Raw genomic sequence first — 22,062 nt, forward strand, 5'->3', positions numbered from 1 at the left:
AAAATGAGAAAGATAAAAGCTAACTGGAAATTCAGCAAATTAAAGAGGAGAAAAAGCCCTCCGCACTACTTAAGGGGTGAAAGCATCCATATGAATGTCTGAATACATTTTTCTTGTTTTACAACCCAAGAATGAAACTCTTAGCAATTCAATCTCTGGTCACTATATAGTAATTAAATTAGCAGAAACCATCTGTTGTTGAATGCTCATATGGAAGCATTTTTTGTATTAAAACCATAGCAGGGTTTACGCAGGTTTCAAGAACTCAAATTTAAGACTTTAAGACCTTTCTGAGATCATTAGAAGTCAAATTAAAAGTCTATATCATGACAGAGATGTTCAAAAGAAATTCAGGGAACCAAAATGTTGGAATTTTTTTGTGGCTCTTGGCAGCAGCTTTTGCTAAAGAGCTATATGCTAGCTGCTAATGGTTTGTTTGCTTGCTTGCTACCAAATGTATATGCCAGCTGCAAATGGCCCATATTCCAGCTGCTAATGACTGGTCTGCTTGCTAGCTAGCTAGAAAGTCATATGTTAGCTGCTAATGAGCCATACTGCTAATGAGCCAATTGAGATAAGGGGGTAGGATTAAATAAGTGTTCACATCTTCCTACTCCGTTTCCAACAGAAATTATTTTGTTCTTGGTTATGTATGGATTTGTTTTTTCTCTGTCCTTCTGATTGCTTCTTTCCTTGCTTTTAAAAATCTGTTTGAAAAAAGAAATCAAGTCAAAAATATGTTAGCTGCTGGTGGCCAGTTTGTGCATTTGCTAGCTAGATAGCTAGAGAGCCAAATGCTAGCTGCTAATGAACCCTGTGCTAGCTGCTAATAGATTGTTTGCTAACTAGCAAGTAAGTATTAGCAGGTTGTTACTGTAGCCTTAGCTGCTTTGAGTCACAGAACGCAGTGAGTGAAGATGTCTGGGTAAGACTCAATACTTTCGCCTCATAGTAAAGTCCCACAAGAAAAAAACCCTACAAAGAATACATGATATTTAGGGCCTTAATTTTAGATTAATGAATTAAAGACTTTAAGGATCCGTGGACACTGCAAAAAACAGAATGCTTTGAGTTTGCCAATAGGGCGTCATCATAACTCATGGCAAAGAATCAACAAGAGAAGAAAAAATAAATAAATCAACCCTAGTGATACATTTCATGCAACATGTGTGGCTAAAACCAGGCCCAGAGCAGCACCTTATTAAAACCATCTCTTGGTTCAGACAGGGTGATGACAGCATCAATCTGTGGGGTTTTATTTCCACAACAGGGCCGTGGCAGAAAGCCAGGGTGGAGGTTAGGAGAGACCCATACTGAGAAATCCGCAGAGAAAACATTTTCAAGACGCTACGATCTCTGAATTGGTGCAGACTTTTTTTCATCTTGGCAAGACTTGGACCACCCTACTATCAAGAATATAATAGGGGGAGATGTGTGGGCTTTGGAAAAGCCTCAAAGAGCGGGTCCTGGAGTGACCCAGAGAACGTCTGGTGCACTCCAGGAATTTTTGGAAAGTCCTGAAAAGGCTGAAACGCTGGCGCTGCCCATCAATCTAGTTGAATCTGAGCGTTTACGCCAAAAAGAGCTGGAGAAGGAAGAGAGAGGAAAGAGGAGGATTGCTCCAGAAGAAAACATGATGGTGCCAGAGGTGATGTAAGCAATAACACTTATGTGCACTTAATCCTCACGTACAAGGATTTAGAATTACTTAAGATCACTGTGGAAACAGAAAGTGCACCCTCGTTCATTTCTAAGCAAAAAAATAACTCAAAATCATTTCAATTTATTACTCATCTGTCTCTTACTGATTATGAGGAACATGGGCCATGTCAGCATCGTAATTTATTAAAATATATATTGTGTGGGTGTTTTCTCTGCTCCCTATACATTATATTTTGGGGGGTTGGAGCACAAACGTTAGCCGATTTTGCCTGAAGATATATGGTGTCTTGTCATAGCTTCCTAAATGTGTCAGTAATTCGCCATTGGTGGTCAGTATCGAAAGCAGAAACAGAGGGAGAAACAGAGTTCATGTCAGGCAGTTGGACTGATTTCTACAATCCTAATTACCAGCATGTGGGCATGTAGACAAAGTCACTGACTCTTTTTAACCCTCTGATGCGTGAGTGACTGACTATGCAGTCTTACGTGAGTGGGTCCTTTTTGACCCGGGTTACAATCAATGTGTTTTTATGCTACTTTTGTCATTTTGATTCAAAATAATGTTTTGTATAATACTTTCTACTGTGTTTTATTTCACACAAGAGTTATTTCATGTTTGAAATATTTTTATTTTTCACTATTTTAAACATTTTTAGAACAATTTGTAGAACATTTCTGACAATTTGTAGAACATTTTTAAAACAAAATGACAACAGCAGCAATTTTACAACAGCAATGATCAAATGTCAATAATGGGCAATGTTAACATCCATTATGTGTGTGTGGGCATGTGGGGGGCTGCAAAAGAGCACATTTCTTGGAACTAACTAGCTAACCAAGCTAGCTAACATTATTGTCTCTATTCTATTATGCTATGTCTATCATGCATGTGAGTGTGTGTATGTGTGTGATTTATTTATCCATCCATCCATCCATCTTCCGTTTATCTGGGGTCGGGTAAAAGGGTCAGCAGCCTAAGTAAGGAGGCTCAGAGTTTGCTCTCCCCAGCCACTTGTTCCAGCTCCTCTGGGGGAACCCATGGCATTCCCAGACCAGCTGAGAAACATCGTCAGCGTGTCCTGGGTCTTCCCTGGGTCTCCTCCTGGTGGGACATGGCCTAAACAGCTCACCAGAGAGGCATCCAGGTGGTATCCTGACCAGATACCTAGTCACCTCAACTGGCTCCTCTCGACATGAAGGAGCAGCGGCTCTACTCTGAGTCTCTCCTGGATATCTGACCTTCTCACACTATCTCTAAGGGAGAGCCCAGACACCCTATGGGAAAAACTAATTTTGGCCGCTTGTAAACGTGACCTCGTTCTTTCGGACATGACCCAAAGCTCATGACCATAGACGAGGGTAGGAACTTAGATCAACCGGTAAGTCAAGAGCTTTGCTTTTTAGCTCGGCTTTCTCTTCACCATGACAGATCGGTACAACGCCGCTTCACTGCAGACGCTGCACCAATCCGCCTGTCGATCTCCTCCTCCATTTGTCCCTCATTGGTGAACAAGATCCAGAGATACCTGAACTCCTCCACTTGGGGCAAGACTTCCTCCCCGACCCGGAGAAGGCACTCTATACTTTTCTGGCTCATTTATTTTTGCATTTATTTTCATAGCTATGAATTTTTATTTTATTTATTGAGATGATAAAAGACTAAACCTTGAACACACTGACCAACAGGTTTTGCATGTCATTCAACACACTCTCTCTCTTGTTTTCTTATGCACGGTGTCAGACACACACAGAGACACACACAAATAATACACATCCACAATAAAGTATAGGTGGTAATGTTAGCTAGCTGGTTAGATAACTAGTGTTGGCTAACTTTGAAGAAGGCTAATATGTTGATTTGTGACAATAACACTGTCACAGGACTCATGACTGACACACACAAACACATTTGTGAGATAAAAAAATAAAGATAATACTTATATGTAAGAGTTCTTGCTTTGTAAAATATAATTACTCAGGGGTGACACTTAGGTCTCAGTGTGTTTGGTTCACAAAAAAATGTTTTCCTGACAGTAACAATTGGTAAGAAACAAAGATTCCCATTAAATTCCATAGGAAATGAATGCGGGTCATTTTGGACCCACTCACGGAAGAATGGGGTAGTAACATAAAACATGCCATTTCTGAAAATGTATAAAAGGTAAATTAAAAATTTGAATTGCATGATATCAGTAACATGTTTCTTGAGGAATACCTGGAATATGAAGTGATGAAAACTTTTCATTACAAAGATATTGCAAAAAGATGACCTCACCAGGTCAAAAAGGACCCACTAAGGCTTTCTTAAAAGAAGACAACAACAACATCCTACAACTTACTCCAAAACCTCAAGAGGGAAAAAAAAGAAGAAGTAAGAGTTGGACTAAAATCTCAAGAATTTCAAAACAAGCTTTGGGTTCATTTGAACGGAGACAAAAACTTGTTCAGCGTATAAGGCAATGAAGTCTTCTGAAACTTCTACTCAACTCTGCATGACTGAGGCCCGCATGAGTCACAACTCTTCTGATAATCCCACATCTTGATGCGAAAACAATCTGAGGTCACAAAAGCAAAGAGAAAAAAAAAAACAAACTCCTCCGGTTTTCCTCCCACAACTTCGACCGGACACTCTGAGGTCTGACTGTAAATTTGCAGACTCCCTAATTTACGAAGAAAGTTCCGTTTAAAAGTGAAGTGAAGGGTCTTTCCTTTCCTTCAGCTGACACAGCAGGAACAGCTCACTGTTGAGTTAAAACGTTCTCCAGACTTCCTTCCTGCTGACGCGCGTTTTATTCTGTTTGAGTTAGCCGGCACGGTGAGGTCACCAGTAACCAGGCAGCTCAAATGTGCAGGGGAATAAATAGATTCTGCTACCTATTCAGACACACCACATTTGTTTACACCTTTTTGTGAAATGCATCGTACATATATGCATTTATTGAACTGCTGGTTTATTAATTAAATTAGGGCATTTTAGGCTCTTAAAGGGCCGCAGTTCAACAAAAACCACAGCAGCTCGGGTTTAGAAACAAAGAAGACAGAACTTTCCATCCTGGTCAAACATGCAGTCGTAATTAAATCTCCATAAATCTCATTTTATCTACTCACGTCGCCTTCTTACAACATCACAAGGACGTTGCAACAGGAACTTAATTATCTGATGATGACATCATCAGTAACCGGGCAACAATGGGGAGGAGGAAAAAAAAAAAAAAAAAAAAAAGAGTATGACTTCTTTACACACTTTCCTACGATTGAAACTAGAATGCGGATCTATGGTGCCTTGCAAGAATACTCAAACTTTTAACTTTTTCAAGTTTTGTCTCGCTGCTTTAAAGAGATTTAATCAGGATCCAGATGCAAATGAGTAGACAAATAAATAAGGCTAAAATGGAGGTGGTGTGGGTGCAGCTAAAACAAAATACAAATGTACTCCGTAACTGTGAGCATAAAAGAAACTAAAAAAAAAAAAAAAAAACAAAGAATAAAAATGGGTCTTTTGAAGAAAGATTAAAAAGTCTCACAGCCTCAGCCGTCCGTACATCAAAAGGTAAACGGTTACAAAGTTTAGGAGCACAAGTTTCAAATCTCTCTTGAGACTCCGTTCAACCGGAGAGAAATGAACACAGTGGAGGAACTTTCCAGACTTAAATCATACTGATTATTTGGGGAAAAGACTTAAACGTTTCCAACCACAGACACTATGGATGCAATCCGACCAAGCTCGATTGAGCTACTTTGGAAACAAAATGGACAGTGACAAAGACAAACTGCAGTGGTTTCAATGAAACATTACCACACAGGGGCCGAGTACAAATGCATGTTGCAACTTTTCAGATTTTATACGATCTATATCAGACTTACCAATATGAACCCAACCCACAGACTTAGGGTTTTAAGACTTGCTGGGGTTACTTCAGGGAACCTGTGCTCAACGTGCATGTTGAGCACGTTTCATCCAGTAAGATGAAACTTGTTGGCTAAAATGAAAGACTACCACCACATCTAGAGCTGTCAGTGGACTGAATAATGTCAGGCGTGGGTCAGTCTGAGTCAGCCAGGACCCAAATTAATACCAGACCTCGGTCAACGGTCGACACCTGTACAGTGGTGACTCCACATCCGCGTGCAGGTTACCTGAGCTGAGCGGGGGGACGTCATCTGTGGTCGAAAAGTCCAGCGTGGCTCCCGCGATGTCCACCATCTCGTCATCGTCGTCGTCGCTGGGGTGATGGAGGCCGTCGAAGCCGCTGCTGTAGCCGGGGTTCTCCATAAGTCCAGGGGCTGTTTCACAAACCACGCACACACAAAAAAAATTAAAAATTGAGCATTTTACTTCCAGTGTCTGCAAAATGAACCCCTCCTCCTTCTCTAACTTCAGCTAATTACCTCTGTCCACGACCAGAGCATAATTCCGATACAAGCGTGACAAAAACTGGAACATTGGCTCTGAAAGTCAGCGGGGTGCCAGTGTGTTTATTCCACCCAGAACAGTGTTCAAAATGAGGAGGGTGTTATAAAGACCCGCTGCATATCCGCTCCTCTTATCCAGACATGACTACAGTTTTAGTTAAAGGGAAGTTTTGTAACCACTTCCGCTCACTTTTTTCTGTCGCATCGTTGTGGTTCAGCTGGTTGAACGAGCGTCCAGCTCTCACTAGAAGGAGACCCGGTGGATTATATTAGCTGGGGCTTTAATAAGCGCTTTGCTGCTGACGAGCAAATTCACATACCTTAGTGTGTACCTTAGGCTAACTTGGTGTGTTGTTGGTGTTCTGACCAAATGAGAAAAGTAGAAGAAGGTGAGAAGTTTTGGCCTTACTTTAAGCCTTCGACTGGAAAACAGCGGCGATGAAGAAGTCTTGTGACTCGGATTTGCCCCGCCGCTCTCTTCTTCTCCTTCAGCTGGAACTGCTTATGTCAACAGCAGTAAACTTGAAGATAAAATCCTGCGTCATTCTCCACAGCGGCTAAATCTCGGCTTTTACACGGCGCATAAACACGAAACGAGCGGGTTTTAATATGATTTATCTGTCCGAACACGTCACATTGGAACTGACTGTATTTTTCGGTATTTACTCGGATTTTTTTTTTTTTACCACTTAAACTGCAACATGTAAGCTAGTGTCATTTATGTTATACATGGCTACAACTTCCGGTTTTGTCCTTCAAATTTCAAAACTTTCGAATCTGCTTTTCAATCACAACGTAACAAATTTTACCATCATATACTCAACATCAGAGGTGTGTTTTTACAGATCTATTCATGTCTTTGTGATGTGAATCGAAATGTTCTTTTCCTTTCTTTTCTGAAAACGTCAAACTGTGAATTTTATTTTGGAGGCATTAGGATATTTATTTCCGGTTACACTGTTGCACTTGATAAGAAAATGCTAAATAACTAAATACCAGGACAACTAGTCGAGTGAAGAGTCATTGCTTTTCCTATTGATATGTGTCTGGCGTTTTCAAATGGGTCAGTGGAGCAGTTTTACTAATCAATCTTCGATGTTTTCGTAAATCTTACAGGTCGGATCGATTATAGTCAGTTTCTAAATTAATCCAGAAAATGCTTTGATCATCAAACGAATTTGAAAAGTGGAATTTTAATCTGAGTACTCAGATTTGACGGTCTTTTTATGTTTCTCAGAAACTGGAGACCGAAAATATTTATTTAAATAAATAAATATTGTATTGGAATCTTGTATTGCATTTCTTAAAAGCAAAAAGCTAGCCATTTTAATGACAAATAAGGCAACGTGCCACATAATTAACCTATAAATTATGTAAATTATATGTAAATATTAATTTACAAGTATATAAATTAATATTTAAAAGGTAAAAAATAATATTTAAAAGGTACAAAACATCATACAATTTATTCATTATTTAGTAGTTTTTGCAGGTCAAAAATTATTTAAGAAATGTATGCAGGACAAAAAGAGAAAACTGCATCTGTATGTAAATGGAGACATGTGCATATTAAATGTAGCGTCAAACTGATTGAGGCAGGTCTTAGTTTTCTCATAAAGCCCAAAAGCTCAACTATACCATAGAAGCTGCAGCCATGAAGTGAATCTTTAGGAATATGCGTCCATGTTCTATTTCACAGTGGTTGGAGGGCGACACCTTGTGGCCACTCACTGAACTATTTAGGTCCTACGTGTTCGGTTTTATGCAGAAAGTGGCTCCAAGTTTCCAACAGACATCACTGTTTCAATTTTAACGTCTTAAATCATTGATTTAGCCATTGATGTCTTCTTTCTTACTATAAACCCAATCACACACAAAACAGTTCATTCCTAGGAAAACTTTCCTTTTGGCGGTAAATCTTCTGAAACGTCTCACCCATCCCTCTAAACAAGGATTATCATGACCAAACTGAGAAAGAAGGAACACTTCCTCATCGTTTTGTCCCTCTTGTTTCTTGTTTGACAGTGTATGTGAACTAGACACTTTAGATCATAAGTTGTTGAATCATGAATTACCTGAGATTTTGACTTACACTAGTCACAACATGTCTGATTATTGTCAATAAAGAAAGCAAACAGAATCCACCTCATAACATGAATTAGGCTACAAAAAACAGAACATCACGGCTCATTCTAAAGAAATTTAAAATAAATTTGGTGTTACCAATTTGTCAGAAAATGGGTGCAAAGCCATCGAGGAGGTCACACAATAACCCAGAGTCACATCTAGAGCAAAGCAGGCACCATTAACCTCAGCTAAAGGACGTTTTCATCATTAACCAATAAGAAAGACTGGATGAAAATTTGCCACACAACTTGATAATTATATGGCAATTGTCCCAAAACACTGCCAGTTATTTCTAATGCTTGTTTTCTTCTGTTACTCCCCAAGGCGAAACAACCACCAGTTTAGAAGGTGATTTTGTTTTTGATTTCACTTGCCATTTAATAAATATGATCCTTCGAAGGCTGCTTTGTTCATTCACTCTGTGTAACACAGAGGCAAAATGGGGTGCCTACTATTTCACAGCACTACTTTTTTTCCGCTCCATTTCTGGTCTCGTTTTTCAGCGTTTACAACTTGAAGCAGGAATATTTAACAGCCTTGCTTCCAGGAAACGTAACTTGACAGAGCTATCAGTATTATCAACACATGATTACCGCTCAATGTGCCTCCAGGGTAAATTTCTCCACCTCCCACAGACGTGCTCAACGACTCCCCTCACTCCACTTGTCATTTGTCAACCTCCATATAACCCAAAGCCGTGTTTACTCAACCATCCCACGACTTTAAAATGTAAGCTTCCCCTGAGAAGCATTCACACGTTCACTCAGGACATTAAAGAGGCCCGTTAAAGCGTAAATCACCACAGTACGGCTCGGACGTAGTTTGAAAATCATTATTATTTATGGTACAATTTCCTCACACAAGTGTTTTTGCAGTAACAAAATGTTTTCTTTTAACCAAAAAAAAAAAAAAAACAGAAACAAAAGAAACACTCTCTTACAGGTCCATCAGGCAATGTTTGTACTTGAAACATCAATATGTTTCCAATGAATTTTCCAATGAGAATTGCTGTTTGCAGCACAGGAAAACATTCACAAATATACACAGTAACAACAATGAACAATGTAATTCTAGGGTCGCTTACAACTAAAAACAACAGGAGTCCTTTGAATAGACTTCAAGCTACTTTGAAATGGAACAGGTTGACTTTTACAACAATTAACGAGTGGCAATGTTTCTTTACTTGACTTCTCAATTTCTTTTGTTTTAAAGTGTTTTAAATTTGTTTTTATCAGAGGCAATTCTCAACTCCTTTAAGCATGTCCGTTCTAAAATTTTCACTCAAGTCATCATACACTAGCAGCTATTTCCCAGTAGGTGGCAGTAAAGTAGCATAAAACTATTATAAAATAAGTGAATAACAAGAAGGCTGGTAAAACGCATCTCTCTCTGTATCTTGTATTCAAATATCGTGGCAAGATCTTAACTGACCGAGGTTGTAGAGTACTTTAGGTGACTGATTTAATGAGATACCAACTTAAAAACAGAACTCAAACTAGGAATGTTCAGCTAGATAAAAACCTACACGTTTTTAAAATTTAAAGATTTCTTGATCCTCAACAAGATTCTTACAGCGATTTACGCCCAATTTAGACCTTTGCTCTGTAAGGACAAATGTGACAGGAGATGTGTTCTCTTTTAGCTGCTTGTTAGCTGAATTTGTAGCATTTAGTGGGAATGGACAAAGCTACACTTAAACCTGCCTACCTAGATTTTAAACTCAGCTGTTGAAAAGCTCTTAGCTAGCAAAACAAGCTAGCTGATGTAATAAGTAGTTTTCTTTGCTTTTGTTTGATGCTTTGAGCGTGAAGAAAACACTAACATTTCTTTAATTTTGAGTTTTGCTGGTGGAACAATAAATAAATTGTGACAGTCCCCCCAAAGATTAAGTTTGTATGCTAAGCTAACCTGCTAGCTAGCTTGTCATGGCACAATGGTACAGCCTGAGAAGACTAAAACATAATAAAAAAAATACACATGACAGCAACAAAAAGAAAAACATGGAGAAAACAAAAACATTTTGAAAAATATTTAGTACTTCCAAAATGTTTTAATTTTTGGTTTTATTTATTGATGTGTATTTTTGTCCTTGAAGTGCTTTTCATTTTTGGCAATATGGTATATCTAATTTTGCAAAACAAGTTCTGCTTAAAAATGGTTTAGAAAAATGTGAATATGTTGGTAAAAGTTAGGTTTTATTGTTGCACTTTGGAACTAAAAGTCATCTAACTGATGTACAGATTTATCTCCATATGAAGGTAAATTAGCATAGTTTTCAAGTCAGCTGAGGTGACAGCTGGGAATAAAAAATGGCCGAAAATAAATTTGCAAACTTCACTTGATGCAATACAAACCGCACTCCACTCCGGATTCATTCATTGTAAACATATACAGTAAACTTCAACTCTTCCAGGTCTTCTCACCCATCTTTTAAAATGAATGTTCTCGAACATCAACACCATAATATACAAACCACATAATAAACACTAGTGCCTCCTGTACATAAAGGTCGTTACGTGACAGTCAGTCCATGGAGTGTCAAACTCCACACAAGTACAGTAATGTGACACAAAATAACACAATAACAGTATATTTATGTCTTGCAGAATCAATGTTTAGCAGTTAATAAAGCTGACAATGGCACTGTGAAACATTGGCTTTAGTGTGGATATGAGAAGCACCAGAGAAAACAAAAAAAAAACCCTCCTCAAGTTCTCTGAACCAGGAGGTTTAAATATAAAAGAAAACAGAAGTGAATGACACAGTCATCTCGCAAAAATGTCTTTGGCAACAAAGTGTGTAACAACAGAAAATACATAGTGTCAGTTTAATAGTACAGTACATGTTTAAGGCACAAAGTGTTTGATTTCTTTGTCGTAGCCTTGAAAATATGCGACAAACGGGCTTTTCGGACCCTTATTTATCATCTCCTAGCTGGTTTTGGTCTTCGCTGTGATGCTAAGAGTCCGTTCTTGTCTTAATTTTTGTTTTTCCATGCCTTACTGTTTGCCTGTTTAGCTGGAAAATGTCTTATAAGACTGTTTTGGGATGACTTCACTTGCTTCTTGGATAAAATCAAAAGAGTCAGAAGATCATTTGTTAAACAGTTTTTTTTGCCAGTGGTTGAGTGCGAATACTCTTACTATCAGATAGTATCTTCTTAAGCAGTTTTAATTCCTATATTCATGTCTATCTAACCGTCTGCAGCAGCTTAGTGTTTAGTGTCATCATACAACTGTTAAGATATTGTCCTTAACTGTGCGATTGATAACATGTCTTCCATGTGTTGGACTTGATTTGAACTTAACGGCTTCATCCTTCATTCACTTCTTGTTTATTGCTCAGTAATGTCCGTATCCCATTGATATTCCCATCCCCATTCCCAGGCCCAGGCCCAGGCCGAGGCTCTCTCTCAGCCCTCTGAGTTGCTCCTCTCCCAGCCGAATCTTGTCCTCCAGTTGTCTCTGCTCCACCAGCAGGGCAGCCTTCATCTTCACAAAGTGGCTGGAGAGGAAAAACAAAAGTACACAAAGCAATTTAGCACTCAAGGACAGTTCACCGGCCAGGCTGAATGCGAGTTAATTCCCATTCTGATGCGCACCTGTAGTCTCTGTGCTGTTCTGGAGTGAGGCAGCGGGCCAGAACCCGACTGACGGCCTGCTCTCTGCGATCGACATGGTCCTTCAAGTCCTGAGCCTCCGACAGCTGCCTCATGAGCTGACGTTTCTTTTCCAGCAGGGGGAGCTACAGGACAAAAATTACCTTATTTTATTAGGTTTATGCAGGTTTCATCAATTCAAATTTAAGAGCTTTTTAAGAACTTTTTAGATTACTATGAATAAAATGTATTGCCCATATCATGACAGAGACGTACAAAATAAATGCAGGGGACCAAAACTGAAACTTCTTGAGTCTTTATGTGGTTCTTGGCAGCAGCTTTGTGCTTCACACCTTTCTAGCTAGCTAGCTAGTTAGTTAGTTAGAGAACCATATGCTAGCTGGTAATGAGCTATATGCTAGCTCCTTATGGCTTGTTTGTTTGCTAGCGAGCAGGTAATGGAACAGAACGCAGTGAGTGAAGATGTCTGCACACATCTCAAACTTTTCTTTGATAGAAAAGGCCCGCTTAAAAAAATCTACATAAAAATTTAAGACCTGTGATTGACTTACTTAAGGATTATTTATATGAATTTAAGATCTTTTACGACCTTAATTTTAGATCAATTAAATTAATGCTTTTTAAGAGTGTGCAGACAACCTGACTATAAATAATAACTTTGATCTTTAAAATCTGTCCTCCCCTCCCAAATGAAAAGAAAAAAAAAAGACTATCTCTTCTTTAATCAGCATTTAATTTCTGGTTCTTTATGTAAAAGTTTTCTCCTCACCCGGTCCTGGTGCTCTGTCTCGGGGTCCAGTGTGTCCAGTGTGGTCTCCACTCTGAGCAGCCTCCCAGACAGAGACAGCATTAAGCTCACCACCTTGTCAAGGTCGCCAATGAACATGCGGTATTTGTCCACCTCGTTGGGTTTACACACGGATACCACCATGTTCTCCACCTACAGGAAGTAAAATAAATAGACAGAGAGGATGTTTGACTACTTTCATCCTTGGTGGGATGAATATACAGATATCCTCTGGTCTAGAAAAGTCACGTTCTAGAACCTCCTGGATGTAGAGTCTAACTCTAGCATCATTGATGTAAAATGTTGAGCTATTCACTATAGATGGATGAAGAGATGGACGAATAGGGTTTCTGCTGGTGTCACCAACTCAAATTTAAGACTTTTTAAGACCTCTATGAATGGAATTTAAGACCTATATTTCAAAAGAAATGTACAAACTTCGTCTAGAAAACTTGTGATAAATTTGCACTTACTTTTTTGCACTTACTAGCTAGCTTTTCAAAAAGCTGGCTAGTACGTTAGCAGTGAGTTACAGAATGAAAATGTCTGCCTGTAGCTCAAACTTGTGCCTGACAGAAAAGTCCAATGAGAAAAAAAACTACATAGCATATACGAGAATAGAAAAAAATTTAAGATCTGTGATCAACATATTTAAAGCCAAGATACTTTTTAAAATGAATTTAAGACATTTTAAGACCTTAATTTTTTAGAATACCTGATGAATGACTTGCTGGATAAATACATGAATGGATTGTTGGTGGAAGAACGGACAGATAGATGAATGGAGGGACATTAGAGGGATACAGCTTAGAGCGTAGGATCAGAAGTCTTACTCCTTACAAATCCAAACCTGGAAAATACTTCCATCAAATTCAGTATTTTTCCATACTTTTCCCAAACTGTGGAGGAACACTGAAGGTTGTAGAAAAGAAAAACAGTAAAAAGGCCCAGGAGATGCCTCTTTTCCAAGATTTTCATAACTTTTCTAATCCCAACTTTTTTAAAACCACCATCAAATCAAAAAGCATCTTTAAAATAACACAAATTCTTCAGACAACATATCTGATATATGACTTTATAATCTGAAATAAGGTCCAATCCTATTTAGAGAAAGCATTTTTGTAGACGTGCTTGTATAAAGTGAGTCGCATCAAGTTTTCAAAGTAAGAGTGGCTGCCAACATGCACAGATTATTTAAAGCACTTAATCTAGTGAGCAGGATTGGACTGGACCTCGTCTCCCAGCTGTGCGTTGGCTCTGATGTCCTCCTGCAGTCCCCTCTGAGCTTCCCTCAGCACTCCCAGCTTCTTACGTAGGCTCTCCATCAGCTGCTTCTGCACAACATGGAAACAACTGTTTCAGCTCGCAGTGAGAAAAACAACAGAAGAACAAATTTGGACTGTAACGCGTAACTGGATTTTTTTTTTTTTTCCCCAGATTGGGCTGATTACACAACAAACCCCTTCAAGGAGATTTAAAATCAAGAATTTATTATGGATTTCCTCTGACCCACAAAGGCTTAAAATTATACATTAAAGTTAAATATATAAACATGTACTTTCAAGAATGTTTGGGTAACTTGAACCTGCATCAACATCAGCCTCCCTGCTCACAGTGACGCTTAGAAGAGATCAAGATTGAGCTTTTTAATTAAAAGTGACAAAACGTACATTTGATGGGTTGGAGTAGGGTAACTTTAAAACCTTAGAACATTGTGTCTACTACCCGGCATGGTGGTGGCAGCATCATACTGTGGGGTTGTTTAAGAGTGCTTTATTAATCCCCAAAGGGAAATGAAACTTTGCTGTAACTCATATCAGTTTCTTCAATGAGTTGTTGTAGCTGCTGACAGGATCTCTTGTTGAGTCTGTATGATAGTGAATTTAGAGAAACCAGCCTTGTTTATCAGAATGTTTAGTCACTTTTATGAACCCTGGTCTTGTTTTTGAAATTAATTGAAGTTGTTAAATGTATGATAATTTCTCTCCATAAAAAACTCCTTAAAAGTGGTTCAAAATGAAGCTGTGTCTACCTTGTAGGTGAGCTCGTCGTCCTCGTGCTTCTCTCTGCTGTCGGTGAAGTCCTTCATCTGCGACAGGAGCTGAGCCTTGGCTGCTGACGTGTGATAATAGGACGAACAGCTGGAGCTGGCACCGGACTGCCTGAAGACAGGAGGACCGATGGAGGAGGTAGTTTGTTTATGCGTGTGGTTAGAAACGGCAGCAAACGCGAGGGTTTTTAAAACGGCAGTGAATTCTGAGCATGTCAAAGGAGCAACGACAGCGATATGAAAATCATCTCAACCCCTGGTGAGCAACTAAACTACAGAGGCAGGGAGGAAAGCCAACAAATAACATGGAAGACAGAACGGGTTTTTGCACATGTACAGAACTAAATAATTTCTATTTTAACTGTCATTCCTGCACTCTATAGTTTATATTTATATTCATATTTTTATATTGTATTTTATTTTGGAGTAACCTCACAACATTGAAAGCTCAAAACACTGTCCTGAGCCGTATGCAACGAAATTTCGTTCTGTATACACCTTGTGCATGCAAAATGACAATAAAATCAATAAAGTAAAAGTAAAGTAAAGTAAAGTTTTCTGCAGGTTTAACCAACTCAAATTTAAGACCTTTTTAAGACCGTTATGAATGATATATCACAACAGAAATGTGGAAAATAAAACTGCTTATTTTATATTGCAGTGCCAGCAGAGAATGCACCTAGAATTTTAAGGCCTTAATTTTATATGCTCAAATTTGAGATTGCCTAAGGATATGCAGACACCCTGTTAAAGGATGAAGTATTAGTGACGACAACAGGTCTTGCCCAGGTTAAACTACCTGTCCAGGCTGTTGGTGCTGTGCTCCACAGACTGACCGGCTTCTCTCCAGCTTTCTGTCCCAGACTCTCCTTCGCCACTCGGAGGGAAAAGCTCCAATTCCTCCTCGTCCAGCGAGCCGCTCCCATCGAGAGTCTCAGCCGACGGCGAGGCCTCGGGATCCGGCAGCGTGTCGATGTCCGTCTCCAGCACTGTGACGGGTTGCGCGAAGCACGGCAGCTCGCTGGTGATGGGCATGTCCTCCACGGACAGCTCCTGGAAATCGTCGATGTCCGTCTCTAAGGGAACCTCCAGCTCGGCCTCCAGGCTGTGGACGGGGCTCGGGCTCAGAGTTTTTTCTGACTCTGCGTGTTTCTGCTGACCTTCAACCTGGAAGTCTCTGTTTGTGAAAGCCTGCTGATGCTCGAGCTCAACTTGACTGAAGTATGCTTCTGTAGGATAACCCTCTCTCAGTCTGCCAACTTCTAAACCCGGAGAGGGACTACGAACTCCAGGAGATGGGGGTCTCTCCCGCTCGGCTCCAGGTCTGATGCTGGGTAGTGGTTTGAGATCTGGACTAAGGCCCACATTCAACCCAGATGGACTGGAACAGAGATAGCATTTCAGAAACATCAGTTTAAACTTCATAAGTCCTCTTAATACAATGATGTGACAATAAAGACCTTGAACACCTGGTTTCTGTTGCGCAGAAACCAGGTGTTCAACCTTTACGGTTGCAGCGTTTGTTACATTTTCAGCTGCTGCAATTTAATTTCTTACTGCTCTGTCAAATGATACAAACTCTTTGAAAAACCTGTTCTCTCTCTCTCTCGCCAGTAGTGGCAGTGTACCAAGAACTATGAAGGAAACAACATGAAAACCTCAGAAGAAGACATAGAGGGCAACTTCCTTCTTCATAAAATGTAAACAAAAACAGTAGATTTTAGCGGTTGTTGGATTTCTTTATTGTCTTTGGTAAAAGACAACCAGTTATTTTTCCTGATAATGTCAGTGTCAGTATTTAATCTCACCTTCTCAGTCTGGTCTTGGCAGGTAGAGGTGGAGGTAGAGGTGCTACAGGCTCCGCCACAAAGTCATCCTCCCTCTCCACATGGCGTGGCGCCACCGGCCTGAAGGCCTTCCTGGAGAACATCGGGCTGGACTGGGCAACAGCGAAAGCGTGCTCCTGAAACGGAGCTGGACTTTGGCTAGACGGTCGGGAGAAGGTGTGCTCCTGAGTTTGAGTCTGACTGCAGCTGCATCGAGAGCAGGTCTCTGATGCTTCCTGCCTCTCTGGGGGCAGGCTGTAGGACCTCTGCCGGGACTCATCGGGCGGCGGGACGTAGGACGATGAGTGATCCGAGTAGCGTCCCTCTGCGCTGTCGAAGGCGGATGGGACGGGCTGCGGAGCAGCAAATGCGGAGGACGCGAGCAGGGCGTGGTGAGACGCCCGTCGCCGGTGGAACTGCTCCCACTTCGGGGGTGGTGGTCTCGGCGGAGGTGGGGTTTTCTTCTTCCTTTGCCGCGCTGCGCTCGATGAGTCTCCGCCCTCCTCCATCTCACTCAGGGTCTGGCTCGAGGAGGCGTAGATAGAGGGCGACCAGCGTTGGCTGGTCTCAAAGCGCAGATCGTTTTCAGACATGGCTCGTCCTCGAAGGTAAAGGGGAGCCGGCGGGGGGGCGGCGTTGTAGACATCTCGCTCATCACCGCGACTGACAGGCCGTCTGGAGTCCCAGTGCACCTGATGATGGTGATGATGCTGCTGTTGATGGACAGCTGGCGGTGGCCTGGACTCCCGTCTCCAGCTGGAGTAGTCTCTGATGAGGAAGGAAAGTTACTTAGATTAATTAATCTTCTTATGTAATGTTACATTTTGGTCTCATCTGATATGAGCATAAATTCACATTAAAAGCCTTTGTATTTTTCTTGAAAAGTTCCAGATGTTTCCTTTCTGCGTTCCCTGCTCACTGAGTCAGGTCATCTTAGGCCACACATACCCTACATGCCTTTCTCCCTCTCCTACATGTTTACATACATCCAAAAACATATCACTGTGGTCACATCTTGAGCATGGATGATTGCCCCACACACTTAGAGCTCATTAGAGCTAAATCAGAGTCAGCCGTGACTAAGTAGGCTTTCCGCCTGCCGGTGCACAATGACCAAACCAGACCTGACGTCTCTGGAGGCTGGTTGGAGCAGAGACGGAGCAGGTGAGCGTCTCAGAAAGACTCCCATCAAAGAGCGAAAGGTGAAGAAGTAATGTTTTATGCTCGATTGACAAATGATGCAAGTTGTTTCCAAAATGAGGTGCTCACCTCTCCGTCAGGCTGTACTTCCTGTTGAGTTTGGCCGTTTCCTGTTGCGGGGCGTGAAAAGTCTGGGAAGAGATTTAAAGAAGGTTAATAACACCTAGGCTGAAAAGCGTTGGGAAGAGGGTGTGTTACTCCACCCTGCAGTGCACTTGAGTGGAAATAAAGCCGATTAGGGTGGAGGCTGTTTCTGCTACATTAAGAACACTTTCTTCCTTCTATTGTTGTTTTACGCATTCTTTTGTTATCTCTATCTTTTTTATCAGGTACAGTTTAGTTCAAACACTTGCTTGTTCAGTACTTAGCTGAAATGTTTGTTAGATATGTTAGTCCAAAGATATTTAATTTCAGTCCAATTTCAGTTTCATTTAAATTGTCAGGATTTCACCAACTCAAATTTAAGACTTTTTAAGACCAATATGAATCAAATTTAACACATACACAACAGAGATATACAAAATAAATGCAGGGAACCAAAACTGTGAAAATTCTGGGTTCTTTTTGTGACTCTAGCTAGCGAGCCACATGCTAGCTGCAAATGTCTTGTTTGTTTTCTTGCTGGCTAACTAGCAAGCATGCATTAGCAAATTACAGACCAAGATGGATTTGGTTATGTTGGCTGCCATTTTGGAAAATAGAGGATCTGTTTTCCGTCAAGAAATGCCACAAAAACTGTTGTTCACAGTTAGTCATGGTAGTCGCTTAAGTTTACTTTTTCTCTGTGCACTAAAATTTAGTATTTCTATAGTAGATCAATACTTTCTTACTAATTTACCATCTAACTGATCCACTCAAAACTAAAAGAAAAAGTAAAGTTTTGACAGCAAGAACAAACCTACAGATACTTTGTAACTTCACAATTTTGAAGTTTTCCTTCACTGCTAACTACGTCAAACTCTTTAATGCTTATTTGAGTCTTACAAAAATCAAAGACAGTCACAATACCTCCAATAGTAATTATACATAATCCTACAAGACACTACTTTATGCTGGCAGATGAAGAGTTTAGGGGTGCTTAACATATTAAAGTCGAGTAGAGGAAGTGGTGAACGAACTTATTGCACTCTCTTGGTTTAGAGGTGAAAGTAGCCAGCAGGTCCCCACAGCGTGGACAGGCTACATAAATATACTATGAAGGAAAAAGAGCCTGCCTTACTGTCTGTGATGCAAATCAGAACATCCAGATGGTATTTTTGTTGGCTTAACTGGGGGCGTATTTTACACATTCGGCCGACACCTGCTTTCAGCAGCGGGTAATATTCATGAAATAGTGTGAAGTAACTACTAAAAGATAATGTGTTCTGTTTCATGAGTGGCTAATTTACATTTAAAGGTCTGTTGACATTTAAGGAGGCACCAAATGTTTTGATGACAGATTTTTTTTTGGCCACTGCTGGGATAATTAAAGCTGGATGCACATTTTTGCAGAATAAAGCTAATAAAAGTGGCTTTCTAGAATAATATATTTGCCAGGAAGTCTGCAATGTTTTAAATTGAAAAATCTAAGCACTAGAAAAAACATTAGTTAAGAAATAAAAATGATAATTAATAAGATAAGTTTAGCTTGATTAAGCTAATAATAATGCAAATGATGTTTTACTTGGGGCCAAATTTGGCCCTAAAAGCGATTTAAAAATGCAGTTCACATGAAGGGACACATCATTTTAACCCTGAGAAATAAAAGATAAAAGCTCACACCTTAATTGATAACGCATTAATGTCCAGTCAGACTGAACATCTGTTGATACTTTCCTAATAGAGGGGTTTTCACAGGCATGAGTTTGTGTCTGCAAAAGCACAAGTTCAGCACATCTGTTCCCGTTAAAAATAGTTAGAGGTAGATTTCGACACTTGAGGTTATCGCCGTGGCATCAGAGCCGCAAGCTTTGATTTGAGAAGGACCACAGCATGGAGGGGGGCAGGGTTCAAGACTCGCCCCCGCCAAGTTTCAGTATAGCAAAAATCACACTGAACAACAAAAAAAACGAGTCCGCTTGGCTCAAATATTTGCTGATCTTACAAATGTGTTTAGTCCCAAAACAAATGTCAGTTTTGATTACTTGGTGTCAGATGATAAGGATACTTAAGGGATGCATTTCAGGGGAGTCCCCAGAGTCTAGAATCAATTTGCGGTGAAGCTGTAACCCAACACTGCTATTAGCACCAGAACCATAGAGCACTGCCGTTGCCCAATCTCCCCCTCAATTCCACGAACTATTTCAATGATCTGCCGAATTTCTATGTGAACTTCAGACTTTGACCACAGGCAGGATGTGAGGTTCAGTTCAGACCAACCATTTAACCGCGGAGCACTTGGACAGAGCAGCAGCTTGACTACAAATCCAAGAGTGACCACTAGATCCTTTTAGGTGCAAGTTGACAAAGCAGAGTTAGTTTTTAGTCTTTCAGTGGTCAGTTGGGTTAAATCTAAAAGAGCAGTCTGTTTTCAGGGAGCTTGAAAGTTTATTTTTCACCCTGAAAGACTTTACTTAGACTCAGGACTGAAAATACACTGGATGTTTGGTCTGAGTCGGCAAGTTTGTGAACTTACTGAAAATGTATGCACCCAGAGCCAGAAATATAAACCTGAAATTAGATTATCTCTACTATTGCTACTTAACAGCAGAAAACTATTCCTTCATTAGTGAAGAACGTCAAACGTTAGCAGGAATAGTGAGATGTTTGAACTATTTTCTACTGAGGCAAATCGATGTTTCAGTTAGGCAAAGGAACAAAATGGATATTTTGTACCCAGGCTGGGGTTATGTTCTCAAACTGATGAATGTGTAAAGTACAGTAAATAAGAAGAAGGCTTAGCAAAGCCTCTCTGTTTGATCTTATTTGGCTTTCAAACTTTGCCAAATTTGAAATGTTTGCACCATTAGTGCAAACAGACACCCTGTGTTCTAACACCATTAGTTAGAACTAGGGATGTGCCGATCAGGTTTTTTCCTGCCGATACCGATCACCCATGAGGGCCGATACACCGATACCGATCACCGATACCAATCACATAATTATTTTTTTTTTTTTTTTATATCATAAACACTACAGGTTACATTATGTGGAAAAAGGAACCATGAATTCACCTTAATTTAGACAAAAACTTGTTTTTAATAACTTTTTTCAAGAAGAAAACTAAACAAAACAGGCATTGTGCAAATTGTACTGCTATTGATAATACTACCTTTAACAGACTGATAACATATGAAGGCTCTGAAGAGGCTAAATAATGCAATGAGCCAAAATAAAACCTCTCAACATTGCCAAAAAAATTCAAGTATAAAACTTAACATTCAAAGGCAAAAACAGGATCCATTACAATAAACAATCCAGAGTTACTGAATGAAAACTTCCTGTTAGCATGGCGGCTAGCTGATTACTGCTAGCTCTGATTGGCTGTTTCTGACTGAGCGGAGTAATTATGCAGATCAGGGAGGAGATCAATTATTTTTTCAGAGATTATCTGTCTCATGTTAGGACAGCGAAAGTTTTAATACGTATGTAAAATGTTTTTTCTTTTAAGTTAGATGCTGCAGCTTTAAGCAGAGATTCGGTGTGAGAGTCACTACCAGGTGGAGCAGAAGCGGCGCTCCGTCTGTGAAATATTACTACCTGTAGCGCAGCAGCGGTTCAACAGCGAGAGCAGAACCAGCGTCTTACATCGCAGCTCGAAGACTTAAATAATTTTGCGGGTTATTTGTTTAGCTTTCTGACCGTCATGCTAATCCGGGTGAGTGTTTGTAGCTGTGCGCTGCTTTACCTGCTATCTGATCCTCCGTATGTCTTTTTTACTGCAGTGAGCCTCGATGTAGCCAAACTCCGTCAAGTATGGCTTTGTTTTTATGTCGTATTAGCTTCATTGTGTTGATGCATTTTGACGTGCTTCAATTTTCCGCAGCAACACGCAGCAAACTTCCCCATTCATTCAGTGCGTTATAGTTCCACATCGCTTAGGATTTGTTGTTGCGCGTTTGCGCAGAGTGAAGGAAAGAGGAGACCAGCTGCACAGGCAGGATGCGAAATGAGAAGTAGGTGATCGGTATCGGTAAAAGAGACAATGATCGCCGATCACCGATCATGCACTTTTTCACGAAAATCGGCCCGATTATGATCGGTGACCGATGATCGGCACACCTCTAGTTAGAACAGTTTAGGATTTATACAGTCTCAGGAACATACACTGTTTAGTTAATAATGCTAATCCCTTATTTAAGACTCCGTAATTATTTTGTGGTATTTTTATGAGAAAGGTTTTGTTTCACAACTGTTGTCTCAAACACACAGTGTGACATCACCTCTTTTTCCCAACATA

At 40.2% G+C, this 22,062-nt stretch overlaps 2 protein-coding genes across 4 annotated transcripts in view; both read right to left on the bottom strand.

The window, feature by feature from the left end:
- clcn5b (Cl-/H+ antiporter 5b) overlaps positions 1-6,766 on the bottom strand; it is a 30,860-nt gene extending 24,094 nt beyond the window's left edge. The window contains exons 1-2 of one of the 2 annotated variants that reach the window (XM_014981638.2): positions 6,485-6,766; positions 5,800-5,946 (exon numbers count right to left, since the gene is read on the bottom strand). In XM_014981638.2, coding sequence (XP_014837124.2) covers positions 5,800-5,935 — 136 coding nt within the window. In that variant the 5' untranslated portion in view covers positions 5,936-5,946; positions 6,485-6,766. Of the gene's footprint in view, positions 1-5,799; positions 5,947-6,051; positions 6,225-6,484 lie in introns of those variants that run through there. The other variant, XM_014981636.2, reaches the window with a different exon arrangement.
- A 2,254-nt stretch (positions 6,767-9,020) lies between these two features.
- shroom4 (shroom family member 4) overlaps positions 9,021-22,062 on the bottom strand; it is a 77,078-nt gene continuing 64,036 nt past the window's right edge. For both annotated transcript variants that reach the window (XM_014981640.2, XM_014981641.2), the window contains 8 exons: positions 17,754-17,815; positions 16,467-17,252; positions 15,458-16,039; positions 14,641-14,770; positions 13,841-13,942; positions 12,591-12,761; positions 11,804-11,946; positions 9,021-11,706 (listed from right to left, as the gene is read on the bottom strand). In XM_014981640.2, coding sequence (XP_014837126.2) covers positions 11,544-11,706; positions 11,804-11,946; positions 12,591-12,761; positions 13,841-13,942; positions 14,641-14,770; positions 15,458-16,039; positions 16,467-17,252; positions 17,754-17,815 — 2,139 coding nt within the window. In that variant the 3' untranslated portion in view covers positions 9,021-11,543. The remainder of the gene's footprint in view (positions 11,707-11,803; positions 11,947-12,590; positions 12,762-13,840; positions 13,943-14,640; positions 14,771-15,457; positions 16,040-16,466; positions 17,253-17,753; positions 17,816-22,062) is intronic.

This window comes from Poecilia mexicana, unplaced genomic scaffold, assembly GCF_051168715.1.
Source record: "Poecilia mexicana isolate PSO_F unplaced genomic scaffold, ASM5116871v1 scaffold_18, whole genome shotgun sequence".
Classification (NCBI taxonomy): Eukaryota; Metazoa; Chordata; class Actinopteri; order Cyprinodontiformes; family Poeciliidae; genus Poecilia; species Poecilia mexicana.